This window comes from Cucurbita maxima, unplaced genomic scaffold, assembly GCF_002738345.1.
Source record: "Cucurbita maxima cultivar Rimu unplaced genomic scaffold, Cmax_1.0 Cma_Scf00014, whole genome shotgun sequence".
Taxonomy (NCBI): Eukaryota; Viridiplantae; Streptophyta; class Magnoliopsida; order Cucurbitales; family Cucurbitaceae; genus Cucurbita; species Cucurbita maxima.
Window position 1 is genome coordinate 1,224,107 of NW_019272030.1, and position 15,091 is coordinate 1,239,197.

Genomic DNA, 15,091 nt, shown 5'->3' on the forward strand with positions numbered 1-15,091 from the left:
TGAGAAATTAAATTTAAATTAAATTTCTTCAAATTATGATTTTTCTTTAAAGAAATAAACTTTATTCAATTAGATTTTTCTCACATTTAATTCTTTAATTTGGATTTCAATTTTTTTTTAATTTTTTTTTTTTTTTTTTTTTTACTTTCGAGTAATTTGTTTTTGCTTATAAAGAGAGTGAGAAATGAAAAAGAAGAGGGAAAATTTAGAAAACCGTTGTCCCAATTCCTCTCTTCTTCACACGCACATCAGCCGGTGAACCACCGCCGCCCAGCGCACGAACGGCGTATTTTCCTCCAGCAACCAGTTCCACGGCGTTCCGACATCTTCTTCTTCTCCCTCCAGCGAACTTCTCTTCTCCGGCGAGGCTCTAGGGCGGTGCGCTACACGAACTCGCTGCAGTGACGATAGAAACCAGCGGACCTGTTCCACGGCGTTCTGACATCTTCTTCTTCTTCTCCTCCAGCGAACTTCTCTTCTCCGGCGAGGCTCTAGGGCGGTGCGCTACACGAACTCGCTGCAGTGACGACAGAAACCAGCGGCGTTCACCCCCTCGTTGGGTCTGTTTATTGTGTGCCAACATGCTTTGTGTTTTAATTGAGTAATAATTATGATTTAAATTGTCGATGTGTTTGAATCGTATGCGTTCGGTATGTTTAAGTATGTTGTAATGTCGTGGTGATATTGTACGGACTAGCATGCTGAGGTGGTGTTGTATGATTTTGTTTATGAGCATATTTTTTGAGAATGTTTGAATTATTGGATGGGTTATGTTGAGTGCATGTCGCTGTTTTATGTGGTTTTGACATAAAGCATAGTTTAGAAGCATGTTATAGCACTCATGCATTCTAGTGAGATTGTGTGAGAAAGAGGTCTGAGGGTTGTGCGTATAAAGAAATGTTGGGTGAATATCAAGTGCGTTGGTCAAATGGTTGTGTCGCCGTTGGATTTAAATGAACATCGATGGTCTTGTTTAAAAATAGTTAGGGTCGGTGCGATGAGTCTAGAAAGACGAGTAGTGGGGATTCTTGAGAACGTTGATGACCTTGGATAAAAATCTATTGGGGTCGATGAAGATGAATGGTGACCCTGGCTAAAATCAGTTGGGGTCAATAGAAAGCGTTGATGGTTCTTGGATAAAATCAATTGGGGACGACGAAGAATGTCGGTGACCCTGGATAACATTAGTTGGGGTTAACGTACCTTGAAGGTGTCGGTCGCAGAAAGCCTTGTGAGAGCTAAATTGTGGGCATTGAGTGAGCTTGAGTAGAGATTGAGTATGCATTACATGATGTGAGTAGCATGATGTTTGCCTTGTATACTGTTTTGTGGCTCTTCAGGTTTGAGCTACTTACCAGTACGTGTTGTGTACTAAATTATGTAGGTGATGATAAGTATTACAAACCTGCGCTGAAGAGGAGATATGAAAAGAAGAGCCATTAGCTAATTGAACTCTTTTTAGGAGTTGCTTCCGTTGTGCTTAGTCTAGTTGATTTACCTTTTATAGCTGGGTTAGTGTCGTGACATTGCTGTTAGTTCATCCCTTTATTGTTTGTCTTTAAGTTTGGGTTGAAATTTTTGCGTTGGAGTTTTTATTGTTGTTCTGAAGTTGAGTTGTACTTAGTGGCTTAGTGGCTTATGGAAATGAATGTTTTCTTTAATTTGAGTTTGGTTCTTTAGTGTGGTTAGTTTGATGTTTTTAATCCTGAAACTCTAGTTTGCTCAGGTTCCTTAAGCAAAGAGTAGAATGTTAGTTTGTTTCAAATATTTGGACATTGTACTTCAGGCTAGTTAGGTATGAAAGTTTGGTAAGGTTCCTAGTTTAGTGTGAAATTTGGGGATGTTACATTTGTGCTTAGAAACACTACCCATATCCTCAGCTTCAATTTTACTTTTTACCTTTTAGACATGTACTGTGAACTTTTATTTACGATTTCTTACCAACTAAAAAGGAATCAGAAGGTTTCATAACGTCCAAAGGTCTCTGGTTGGTGCAGTCAAACTCGAGGCTTCATTTATGGACCCTTTTGATGAAATTCTTTCTGATCCTGGTTTCACATGTAAGCTTTACATTCATCAGTTTGTGCATTTCTATTTTCTTAATAATGAGTAATTGATATTGGTTTTTCCCAGCCCGAACTGGGGGTAGATTTCAACCAAAGATCAAACCACGTCCTAAAAAGCAAACTTTGGCTCCACAATTGTCCACAGTATCTCAAGATAAGAAGGTAAGACCTGTGCAGTATCTTTTGTTGGCTTAAGTGATGGATGGTCGACTTTGCTGGGACATTTATGAAACTGTTTCTATGAATCTACTTTATTTGCAGGGAACAACATCGGATGCTAAATCTTGTCATGATGTTAGAGGAAACACAAAATCAATCAAGTCGTCATCCCAACTTGCTGTGATAGAGGAGAACAAGGAATCTGAAGATGATTTGCTCTTGGCTACCGTAAGATCTGATTTCATTGGTTGTTCACATCACACCTCTGTGGAAAGTGCTATAATGGTACAATTTACTAATTATTATTTAGCCATGTTTAGTGCCAGAACACCAGAAATTTGGCCATATGGATTTCTCTATTCTAGTATAACCATATATTATTTCATTTGTAAGCTTGATTGGGTGAGGAAAATTGTTGTTTCCAGGTAGACTCTACGCAGCTTGATTTGGATTCTTGTGGTGGTATTCTTCCTTCAGGTTCTACTATCGATGGTAAGTACTAGTTCAAAACATTCGTTGAAATTATGATGGTGTGGTATATAGGAAAATATATTTATTAAATACTTCAGATTGAATTATAAAATTGGTCCTTATAGTTTGGGCAAAGTTTCAATTTAGTTTCTATGGTTTGGGCTTAGTTTTAATTTGATCCTTATGGTTTGAATTTAGTTTCAATTTAATCTCTCTGACTAAAAAAGTTTGAACTTGATCCCTATGGTTTAGCAAAACTTTACAAATCATCCTTGGCGTCGTTATTGGTGGGGTTTTGAGGTTGATAGAACATAATTTAGGAGCTGTTTTTTAGATTTAACCAAACCATGTGGAAAATTTAAATTTTTAATATTATAAAGACCAAATTGAAGCTAAACACAAACCATTGGGATTAATTGAAACTTTAAAAATAATGGGGATCAAATTTAAATTTATCCATTCCATAGGGCCTAATTTTGTAATTTATCCAATATCTTATAATATGAATTTTTCTTTCCAAATATCCAAGTACGTGAAAATTACAATTTAATTTTACTTGTGAATTGAATGGTATGAGTTTCAACTTGACATCCAATATAACCCAAAAAAGATGGTTGTTGCAGCATTTTGATCTTTAGAGAAATTCCCAAATTTCTCATCAGTTTCAATTATTTGGTAGGACTTAATAGCAAGGGGTAATATCAGAATTAGCAAGGTAGCTTGTTGCAGTTTTGTTAGAGATCATTTGTTATAACTAAGAGGGTTGGTCTTGGAGGGAGGTAAGTAATATTGCTGTGGAGTCTTGAGTGAGCTCTAGATGTGATGGTCCTCGTAGCTTTAGTTACTTTGGAGTTTCTTACTGTATTTTCTTATTCTTTTATCTTTCAATATAATTTCCAAGTCTTATTATTTGGTTTCTAACATTGTCATTGACTCAAGTATTCGATATTCCATTGATGTTCAAGATGGAGTGACTGATGCAATTGATACCACTACTCTCTCCTTAGGTCCAGTTGGAGTAGAAAATCTTACCGATGATAGCAAAAATTCGGGAATATTGAACTGTTCCCATTCAAGTGCCTCTGGAGCTCATGAAGCTACGGTTCTGGGTCAAAGTGGACTAGGATCAATCCAGCCTGAGGATGGGCATTCCAATGATGGTAAAATAGCAGGGCAGGTATGGGCTAATTATTCGTGTATTTTGTAGAGTCATTGTTTTTGGTACAACTTTTTTTTCCCTCAATTCTGTACTAATAATCATTTTATTTTCAGAATACAGATGTATTTTATGATTTGGAATGGCTAGATGATTTTCATAACCAACCAAAGAATGAAGCAGGTGAGTAATTGACATTTCTCATCTCTCATTTCCTCTATAGTTCTTGTTCTAATGTCTGTTCTCTTACATTTAAAGATCCTTCAAGCCTTAAGCAAGCAACAATTTCCAATGAGGATGGAGATTTGGATAAACAAAGGTTGGAAGTAGAGGTGAAAGTCTTGTTTTGTTAACAAGTGGAGTTAGTTCTTTTAAAGCATCTTTCTTCACTCGTTCACATATGGTCGAGGTTTCAGGAATGTGGGGCAGGAGCTAATATCACCGAGGATACAATAAGTTCTGGGACCACTACTGGTAAGACAAATTCAACCAACTTTTCTGCTTTATTTGGTTTTGAAATATGCGTTTAGTTAAATAATTTAAATTCATCTTGTTTTCAGAACAACCTGCTTGCAAGTATATACCAAAGCCCAAAATGAGAATTGCAGGAGACAGTTGCACACAAATCTCTCAGCCAGAAATCTCTAATACGCTTCCACCATCTCCACAAGTTATTTCTTGTGATACTAAGTGCATGCATGAAGCCTCAATTGGTACCCATTCAGATGGTGTTCTTAATGATTCATCGATCAACTTTGATGACTACTCTCCTGTCAACCAGCACATTGAAGCACCTGTTAATGTAGAGTCATTAGCATATGACTCTTATGGTGACATACTGGTAGATGATTTTAATTCAGATGATCAGGATGAGATGTTAAGAGAAGAGGTAATGTAAATGACTGTTGAAATGTGTAATTAAATATGCAATTGTTTTGAGTTTGTGCGGTTCTGTTTGGTTGTTTTAATTTTTTATTTTTGTAATTGAGTTCTTAGGGTGGTAAGAATGGTGAAGAAGACCCTTCGAGTCGATCAAATATGTCTCAGCAGCAAGAGATGTTCCCCCCAGTTGGTGAAGAAATTGAGCATAGCAAAACTTCGAGGAAGTTGAGACAGCAGGTTTCTCATCAACTTGGTGATCCAGAAGATGGTGTTGATGATTTCCCTAGTGAACGCTTTAGTAATTGTGATATACATGGAGATGGCTATAAAAAAAATGAAACCTCAAAAGGACGTCGAGGAACAAAAACTAAAACGAAGTCATTGAAACCTTCTAGTGATAATGAAAAACCAACTCGGAAGCGCAAGGAGGCTAATAAAGCAGTTCCAGATTTGCAAGCTGAAAAACGTCCTAAGAAGTTCTCCCATTCAACTCGCCGGAATAGAAGGCAAGGTAACTATTTCTCTAGCTGCCTATGCTTTAAATCTGTCTGGCTGCCAACGATATATATCTTTTTCTATTACTCTGTATCGTTAATGTAGTAATGTGCTTTTGTCGGATCATTAATTATTTTGTGCTTCTAAAGTAAACAAGGTTCTGCTTGAAACTCCGGAGGATGAAATTGACTTTCAAAAAATAAGTTTTAGGGATCTCATTATTTATCACGAGCACAAGGAGAAATTAGAGGTACTGATTCTTTTTAGCATCTCTCAAGTTGCACAGGACTGATGATTTTATTTTCTTTGGTTGGTGTGTTTTAGCTCTTTTTCTTCCTCACATTTACTAACGAGATTCCTTGGGGCCTGTTGTTTCTAATGTAGAAAAAAGAGGCAACCACAAGACAATCGGCAACCAATCAAAGGTCCAAAACTTTTAACTCATCTTTGCTTCATCGCTATAAATTGTTTATTATGAAAAGAACTATAATGATTTATCGTCATTATTTTTTATGAAAAAAAGATCAGCATATTTCAGTATCATTATTTTGGAAAGATATATTGGTTGCGGTGAGATACTACTGGACTTTAATGTTTCTGTCTTTTTCTCTTGCTATTTTCTGTTGGCTTCATGCATGTATGTTTGTAGGTATGCCAATGTATTTGCATATGTAACATGTATTTTTAAATATGAAGAGTATGTGAACTTGATTTTTTTTTAAAAAAAATTACAAGTTTAGTCCCAAACTTAGACAATTTTGAAAGTTCAAAGATTAGATGGACACAAATATCAAACATTTTAGGCCTAATAGAAATTTTCAATTTTGTCTAATAAATACTTGACAAATTCGTAATTTTTAAAAATGAATTCTTCTATTATATATAAATGTTATTTTCTTCTCATTGAATCTTAAACTTTCAATTTTGTCTTAGATTTAAGAATATTTTAAAAAAATTAAGAACCAAAATTTTCCAGTTTGAAAGTTTATAGACTAAATAGACACAAATCGACTAAATTTGTACTAAATTTGTAATTTAATATATTTTTTCTTTTTGGTTTATTTCATGCTCCGAACTAGTTTCATTTTTTGTTAAAAATAAAATATGTATGATGTAATGCATTATAAATTATATAATATTGTAAAATAATAATTATACAAAATTTATAATATAAAATATGTTAAATTAAATTAATTGATGATAGTAAGATTCAATATAATATTTAGTGGTAACTGTAACTATATTTTAAGGTTTATAAACAGTAAACACATTTTTAATTGGAATCCAATTTCTAAATTTCCTGCCAAACACGTAGACAAAAACACTATAAACATAAAATACAATTATGTTTTTCATTACAATAAAATTTCATTGAATTTATTGTTTTCAAATTTCTGCTTTTAGATCACCAACCAAACGTACTCATACTTTTCATTGGTATTTGAATTTCACTTGTGATCTCATTCAGAAGAGATTTCTACTTACAGGAAGACCCAAACCCTCTTTCCAATTGAAGAACCTTTTGCAATTCTCGTTGTTTTTGAGTGTGGGAAGAGTCTGTTGTAACTGATTGGGCTTTTATTGTCTCTCATGAATATCTTGCTCATATCATAAGTATGCCTTAAAAGTGTTATCTTTTAAAGAATATTGTTGTTGTCTCTCAATTCACTCAAGTTTGTCACTTGTGCATAGGCAAAGTCAAGTCTGTCTACTTCGCTTCTCGTTGTTGATTTACTTTCTTCTTTTATATATATTTTTGCCTTTCTGTAGGTTTTATTCTTTCTTTCTTCATCTTTTTTTTTTATACTCCCTTCTTGTTCTTTTACGTCCAGAACCGATACTGTCGGCGAGGAGATTTATAATGATGGAGAGGAAAGCCTTGCTGATGAACAAGGTAGAGGTACTGATGATGATGAAACGCCTGATGTAGTTGACATGACTTCTGCTTACTTTAATTACCATTCATTCATGGACAAAACATCACGTACAAAGTGGTCAAAGCATGATACAGAGCGTTTTTATGAGGTAATTACACCTCTTTTTTCCTCAATAATGTTCGTGATATTATTTGATTGGTTTGGTTTGGGACACTTAACATATGATACTAAAGAATTGCATTGTCTTTTGTGTAGAAAGTGTTATGAAACTCTTGGTATTCGATCTAAAATATCTGGATGAAGAATAAGACCTTTAGATCTAAATTATTCAAGAATCCCAAAAAACAATAAGAATCAAATCAAGGGAAAATTTTGGAATGGATTACCATGATGATAAAGAGTAAAGAAAATTCGTTTCTAAACTTATGATTCGAATCACTCCACAAGCGGTTTGATCAATTCCACTTAAATGACTCTAGCATGCAAGTTATAAACAGAAGAATTTGCAAAGTAGAAACTTAGCTCTCACAAAGCAAAAATAGAAACTCTATTCTTTTCAATTCCAAAATGTAATCTTTACAAGGAAAGAAAAGAGGATTTATATAGCCTTTGACAGCCTTAACTTATTCTTTTTTGCCATTTTTTCGTCTTTGTGAGTTAAATACACACAACCTCCATATTAAAATAGCTAGTTAATGAGAAATACTCATAATCTCCCTATTAAAATAGCTAGTTGAGGATGGAATATGGTAACCTATATGGGTTACAATATAACCTTAACCCGATATTAAAAACTAGCTTGAATGACAAACAAATATTTAAATTACAATTAAAATAATGTAATAAAAGAAATGTGCTATCTAGTAACCAATCCTGGGACTAGGTTCCATAAACTCAATTATGTGACTAAGCCTGTAATAACTTCTTGGCTCTCGTCCTTATAATGGAACCTTGAGGTATGGAAATTCCTTGGTCATGTTTCATATTAGAAAAGGTACTATTTTCTAGTTGGGAGGGGAGCTGAATTGTAGGAGAACTTGTGTCCCAACAATGGGGCGTGATAGATGATTATCCTCTAAATCTTCTCTTTTCTAATATTTATAGAATCTCCCATGTGAAAGGTGCCTGTTCAGCGGTTGTTGGATTGGCATGGAATAAACCTGGAATCCTCATCTAAAAAGATATCCACCCCCCCGCCAAAGAACCCTTGGTTGGTTTAGATAAATCCAAGTTTTCAATGGGCCGAGATTAATCATTTGAAGATCCACCTATTCTTGAGCAACCCTTTTAATTTGCAAGCTAGAAATCTGTGGTCAAATGTTATCAAGGCAATGAGAATTTGGTTTGAGAAGAACTAGAGACCCTTACAGGAAGAATTTTTCTAGTCAACATTTTCATAGCTTCAACTTTGTTTGGAAGTTCCACAAGTCTTTCATGCATCATGCATCAATATTAGAAAAAGGTCTTCGTTCTTTAAAAATTTCTTTTAGCTTTGTGACTACGCATTTTCTGGTTGTATTTGTTGTTGTTGTTTTTTTTTTTTTTGTAACTTTTTCTCTCCTTAGGGAAGTTTTTATCCCTCTTGAATATTTTCATTATATCAAGGAGAAGTTGTTTCTTGTTCAAATAAATAAATAAAAAATAATGAAAGAAAGGCCCATCTACAAGAATCTATTATGGGTCAGAGTCTGTTTGGATCAACAAAGGGAAGGAAACTAGTTCTTATATTAATAATTTATTGATCAGTTAGCTAGAGTTGAGTGGTTTTGAACAGAATGATGGAGGGACATTGTTCCCAATCCCCTCTTGGGGTGGGAAGTTTGTTTCTTTAGCAGATTCTTTGCCTTTTTGTGATCTATTTGGTTGGAATGAAAAAAGAGAATGTTGTTACGTTTGGCTACATTGTGAAAATATGCATGGGGTCAACGTATGTCGGTGTTCCTTTGGTCTGTTATTCTAGACTTTTTTCCCCACATTGATCCTTTAGTTTTTGTTACCAAAAGTGGGGACTCTTTCTTGGAGCCTTTTCTTTTCTTTGTAGTTCTACTAATTAGTAAAACATTTTTGTAATCCTTTTGGCCTTAGGTTTGTTGCCTTGGCCATTTGTATTTTGGTTAAAAAAAATTTAGGTCCTGATATTTTCATTGAAACAGTTAAACAATTAGGAATGTCATCATCTTTTGGAATTATTTGGAAGATTTTAACATCTGAAATATGTTTGGCATTAAACTTAACTCTTTGTTCACTTACTTTATAGGCTGTTCGGCAATTTGGAACGGATTTTTGTATGATACAACAATTGTTTCCAGGCCGAACACGGCATCAAATTAAACTAAAATTCAAAAATGAAGAACGTCATCATCCATTTCGCCTATCTGATGCTATAACTAATCGTGCCAAAGGTAATACCTGTTTCATTTTCGTTTTTTTCCTAAACTTAACTCTGTCCAATTGTGATTTCATTCTTTCTTGTTCTTGTTTTTTCTTTTCCTTTAATTATCTTTTGGTTCAATGGTCTTACAATCAAGCTTTTTGCAGACCATTCCCAATTTTTATCGTTGATTGGGCAGCTGCAAGAAGCTGCTAATAAGGCAAAACACGAGTCCAATGAAGACGAGTTGACTGAAAATACTGGGAATGAGGAGCTGGGAGAGTTGTCACCTGAAATTAACGTATGCCGTCTTTCTCTTGTTCTCCTGTCAGACTTTGTCAATTTTTTTTTTTCCGGTTTCTACTTGGGCCTTTCGGGTACACCTATTTCCTCTTGGTGTTCTCCTTTCCTCATAATCTTATGATTTATCAAAATGGTTATTGGCTTTGGAGACTGGAAGGAGGAATAGAGATTGACGAGTAGGTTATTTGTGTAATGTAATCTCTGATGGTTTGTGTGAACAGGAGGAAGAAGTGGCAAAACCTGGAGAAGTGGAGGACACAAAAATGGAAGAATTTGTTGGTGAAATTCACAGTCCATTGAAGGCTGATGAAAGTGATGATGATGACCCCCATAGATGGGATGAATATAAATTTGACTATTAGTGAACTGAACCTTATTTATAATCAGATCAATGCATGGCTTTTAGATTATTTGTATTGATCAATTGTTGGTGGGTGGCCCTTGGGACATTCTTAACGTTTTGTTCATAACCCTGTAGTGTTGTCTAGAGGTGTATGATTTTTCTTTTCTTTTTTCTTTTTTTTTTTTTCTTTTTTTTTTTTGTATATTTATGTGTACACACTTTTGTGGTTGATAGATTATTGATGATTCTTTCTTTCATAGTCAAAAAAAATGCAAAGGGATGATGGTCAATACAGAGGAAATGGATTCGAGGGTGTATCCCAGCTCCAAAATTCTCAACCATCATTAATGGCTGCTTCAGGAGGAAAGATTCTTGCTACCAGAGGTTTTCCACAAGGTGATCTACTCAGCTGGAGGTTTTGGATAGAGTGATCATGTGATGTCCACATTGGTTGGGAAGGAGAACAAAACACCATTTATAAGGAAGGGTGTGGAAACCTTCCCCTAGCAAACACGTTTTAAAGCCTTGAGGGGGAGCCCGAAAGAGAAAGCCCAAAGAGGACAATATCTGTTAGCGGTAGATATGGGTCGTTACAGATCCTGTCTCCCATTCCTTCCCTATATTAATTCTAGATTGTTTTAGTTGATTTATGATACATATTATAATTAAATAGATGATAAAAAGCTTCGTAATAGGAAAAAGACTCTTTAGATATGCATCACTTATTATTTTCCGACGTTATAATTCTTTTATCCTCATAACAAATGATAGATAACTCAATTATTCGAGTCGGTAGGCCCGGAACCTTTTGGAACTGTCTCCTTTACCATGTCCTTGAAGGAAACCCTTTCCAAAAGGAAAATTTTCCATTTTAATGGAAGAAAACCGTAAACTCACAGTCTCCTTTTCCATTGTAGGGTTGGTTGGCCCACTTGAATACTGTAGGCCCATAGAGTGTAGGTCACCTGTTTGATTGTATGGACCCATTAAGAATGGCCCATTAAAGTGTGGGTTGCCTGCTTGTATGGCCCATTAAGAATGGCTTATCCACAAAACTGGGAAACGAAATCCAAGAGATGGATAACCACTCGAATACCGTGGGCCCATTAAGAATGGCCCATTAATGTGGGTCAGCTGCTTGTAAGGACAAATTAAGAATAGCTCATAGATACAAAACTGGAAAACGAAATTCAAAAAACTGATAGTGGGCCCATGAAAGTGTAGGTTGGCCCACTTGAATACCGTGGGCCAACTAAGAATGGCCCATATCCACAAAATTGGGAAACAAGATTCATGAGAATGATTGTCGGCTCACTTTGTGTACCTTGGGCCCATTAGTGTGGGTCACTTGTGTGTATGGCCCATTAAGAATGGCCCATATCCACAAAATTGGGAATCGAGATTCGAGAAAGTGATTGTAGGCCCAGTTTGCTTACCGCGGGCCCATGGGCCCACTGAAGAATGATTCATAGCCATGCAAGAACTGAGATTTTGACCCAAAATGGTCCCCCACCTAATAAAAATTCCACCCACTTTTTTCAGTATGCGAATTAATTTTGTAGGACCATTTTTACAAAATAAATAAATAAAAAGAATTATGTTTGTGGGTCTCTCCAATTATTGGGTCCTCCCTACCCTTATCTATCTGATTCTTCGGGTTGTCGATTTCTAGATGGTTAGATCTATTTAAGTCAGATACACAGACAATTGAAGTTTGAAGTGATGATATTATTGAATACTAAACTTCATTTTTATAGCTTTATGGATAATTAGACGTCAAACTTGAAGGTTTACTATATAGTTTATGGTATATTATTATTAATTAAAATTTATTATTATTATTATTATTATTATTATTATTATTGGGATAAAAGGAGGTACAAATTTCTTTTCTAAAGATGTTATTTATTTCTTTCTTTTTCTTTTTTAATTATTTATTTTTTATTTTATTTTAAAGTTAAGTTTTGAAATAATAAAAGTTTTTTTTTGAAGCAAAGAGTGAAGTTTAGGAATATCATATACAAATTAGTAGAAAATTTTCTATTTACCATTATTAAACTTGTTTATAATATTTTTTATTTTTTAATTAAGTATAATATATTTTTCTCTCCGTTATTCCCATTTATGATGCATTTTTTGTGGTCCAAAACTACGAACGAAAACCGTCTATCTAAACTATATAGATCATTTTTAATTTTTATATTCTTTTTCAATAGTTGAAGGGTATTAATGTTAGTTCGGAAAGTTTATATATATGTTTTTTAACGTGGAACTTAGTATAACCAAAAGGATAGTCACGAGTAGAGAGTAGATCCTCTAAACATCTTATTTCATCAAAGAAAGAAAGCTTTCGCTTCAATTGGTGCACCTCTCTCGTAAGGAAATACATCTTTGATATTGTCAAATGATTCTATTCATAGGAAAGCCTCAAAACAGTGTGTAAACCTCCTCTAACAAATGCGTTTTAAAATCCTGAGACTGATGGTCATACGTAACCGGCCAAAACGGACAATATCTTCTAGCGGTTGGCTTGGATTGTTACAAATGACATCATAGCTACACAACTAGCTATGTACGCAAAGACACTGAACCCCAAAGAGGGGTAGATTGTGAGATCCCACATTGATTGGAGAGGAGAACGAATGTCTGCAAATACACCGAGTCCTAAAGGGAGTGGATTGTGAGATCCCACATCAGGGTAACGAAACATTCTTTAAAAAAGTGTGAAAATCTCTTCCTAACAGATACGTTTTAAAACGGCGATAAGTCATGTGACTAAAGGGGATAATATCTACCGACGCAATATCTACCCACTCTTTCTTAGTTAGGGCTCTAAAATAATTTATGAGAGAGAAAATGGAGAGGAAAACCATACAATAAATGGTAATAAAATCTGCTGAGGGTACCATGAATGCCATTGAACAACACAAAATCACTGGGAAAACAAAAAAACTCAGAATCCAATGAGTCAAATCAGATTCAAAGCTGAAACCAATCCCAAAAATTTTCCCTCCACAAAATTCCATGTTCTTTCCCGAGAAAATGGAATCGAAACTTCCGAGATTCAAGGTTCATATTACAGCAAATTGAGACAAGTGTTAGAGCAATCAGAACCAATTCCATAGATGGAAACAACAAAATTATTGATTATTCTCACTCTGATGAATTTAAAAGCCAATTGATTAAGAAATTTGAAGAAAAACCTCAAAAAACAGAGGCCTTGCAGAGAGATGAAGATGAAGAAAAGCTTCAACAAACTCATCCATGGCGGATCAAACACAAACCAGAAGAAGAAGAAGAAGAAGAAGAAGAACAGAAGCATAACCAGAAATCCATCAGAGCTGAGTTCCTCCGTGGATTTCCATTGAAATGGCGGAAGAACTTCAACCAAATTAGCAGAGTTCATAGAGCAAAATCTGGCAAAAACAGCCAAAATTCAGAATAATGATTTGAAAAGAGAAAAAGGAAACCCTAATTTTCACTCCATCTAAGTTAAGAATTCGATAGCCAAAAACCCTAAAATTCTAAGCTCCACACGAAAAGGGGAAAAAAAAAACGATAGAGAAATTGAAGGGTGGGGTTTAGGGTAGTTAATAATTCTATGAACACGAAACACGAGGCCGTCGTGGACGGCGGCGGGATTACGACTTCAATGGTGGTCGTTGTCTCTTCGGCCGGAACTTCCCGGTCCACTGGATAAAGAAGCAAGTAAATTCAGATGCCCTGGAAGGTAATTTCCCACTTTCGCCGCCGACGCTTCTCCCATAGATTGCTGCTGAACGAACAGCGACGCCGGGTGAGAAACCGCGGTTGGTTGAATCACCATCTCCGGTGCCGCCGCCGCCGCCGCCGCCGCTGCTGCAAAGCTCCACACCTGTCCGAAATCCGGCCTTGTAGGAATCGCCCAATATCCACCCGCGGCAGCCGTACCCATAAACGAACTCACAGTAGAGCCAACGGAAACGCCACCACCAACGCCACCGCCACCGCTACCGTCGTCTTTATTATCTCCATCGTCGTCCGCTCTAACGCGCTTGCCAAGAATGAACGGCGCCGGAGCCAAAAGCGGCTTATGGTCGAGAGAGGAAGCAGCGGCGGAACCACCGCGGAGTGAAGCGGAAATGGTGGAGAAGCTAGCCGGAGTGGTGCCGGTGCCAGTGGCAGCAATAATCGAAGGCTCCGCTTGACGGAGAAGCCACTCGATGGTTTGGCCGTCGGATTTGTGGCCCAACTCGCGGGTAAGTTGGAAGACCCGAGCAGCACAAATGATCGGCATACGAATACGGCGGCCACGGCCGTCGACCTTGCTGTGACGGTCCTTGGACGGAGGTTTTTTGACGGCCAAACCGCCATTGTTGTTAGTCTGAGAATGATCAATAATGGCGCCATTGTTGCCGTTAACGCCGCCAGAACCAGACATGGTTAACAAAGAAAGACGTCAACGAAGAAGAAGAAGAAGAAGAAGATTGAAGGGTCGTCAATGGAGGAATTGAAATATTTATTTATTTTTTAATTTTTAATTATTTAAAAATCTTTTTAAGGGGTTTGGGGTTTGGGAGCAGAGGGGCTCTAATCATTGAGAAGCAGGAGCTGGTGGAGACAGGAGGAGGGCACATGGGTGGTGGTCCCCACTTTTCTTTATTTTATTATTTTATTATTTTATTATTTATTTATTTTAATTTCACACTTATATTGGGCCCCACATCTCTAACTTCTATATTTTCCTTTTTCTTGTCCCACATAAAAGTTTTGAGGCTATATTCGTAATTCACCATCTATTTTTAATTATTTTAATTTAAAATTATGATATTTCACCGTTATAGAATCCGGGTTTTCTCTCTCTGGACCGACAGCGGCTCGGTCTGTAATCTCTAGCTTTGTCCTGGATATTCTTTTGGTAGTTAGAGCTAAACGGCGTCGTTGAAACAAAAAAAAAAAAAAAAAAAAAATTTACTTTATGGTTTAAAA

General features: G+C 36.0%; 2 protein-coding genes across 5 annotated transcripts in view; one reads left to right on the plus strand and one right to left on the minus strand.

Annotated features, from left to right (window-relative positions):
- Positions 1-146: 146 nt before the first annotated feature.
- The window catches only part of LOC111489243, a 16,331-nt gene continuing 1,386 nt past the window's right edge, over positions 147-15,091 (plus strand). The window contains exons 1-17 of one of the 4 annotated variants that reach the window (XM_023137362.1): positions 151-560; positions 1,998-2,060; positions 2,134-2,228; positions 2,328-2,510; positions 2,651-2,717; positions 3,704-3,873; positions 3,969-4,035; positions 4,111-4,184; positions 4,269-4,326; positions 4,413-4,741; positions 4,849-5,245; positions 5,379-5,479; positions 5,614-5,654; positions 7,062-7,254; positions 9,364-9,508; positions 9,645-9,778; positions 10,002-10,300. In XM_023137362.1, coding sequence (XP_022993130.1) covers positions 2,018-2,060; positions 2,134-2,228; positions 2,328-2,510; positions 2,651-2,717; positions 3,704-3,873; positions 3,969-4,035; positions 4,111-4,184; positions 4,269-4,326; positions 4,413-4,741; positions 4,849-5,245; positions 5,379-5,479; positions 5,614-5,654; positions 7,062-7,254; positions 9,364-9,508; positions 9,645-9,778; positions 10,002-10,142 — 2,238 coding nt within the window. In that variant the 5' untranslated portion in view covers positions 151-560; positions 1,998-2,017 and the 3' untranslated portion in view covers positions 10,143-10,300. Of the gene's footprint in view, positions 561-780; positions 1,294-1,997; positions 2,061-2,133; positions 2,229-2,327; positions 2,511-2,650; positions 2,718-3,703; positions 3,874-3,968; positions 4,036-4,110; positions 4,185-4,268; positions 4,327-4,412; positions 4,742-4,848; positions 5,246-5,378; positions 5,480-5,613; positions 5,655-7,061; positions 7,255-9,363; positions 9,509-9,644; positions 9,815-10,001; positions 10,301-15,091 lie in introns of those variants that run through there. The other 3 variants (XM_023137364.1, XM_023137363.1, XM_023137365.1) reach the window with 3 other exon arrangements.
- LOC111489247 (transcription factor TCP21-like) lies at positions 12,985-14,651 on the minus strand. Its single transcript, XM_023137376.1, has one exon. It carries the CDS (start codon positions 14,541-14,543, stop codon positions 13,773-13,775), a length of 771 nt encoding a protein of 256 aa, XP_022993144.1. The 5' UTR covers positions 14,544-14,651; the 3' UTR covers positions 12,985-13,772.

Excerpts from the sequence above, each read along its gene's own strand:
- LOC111489247 (XM_023137376.1), bottom strand. The coding sequence starts at position 14,543 with ATGTCTGGTTCTGGCGGCGTTAACGGCAACAATGGCGCCATTATTGAT.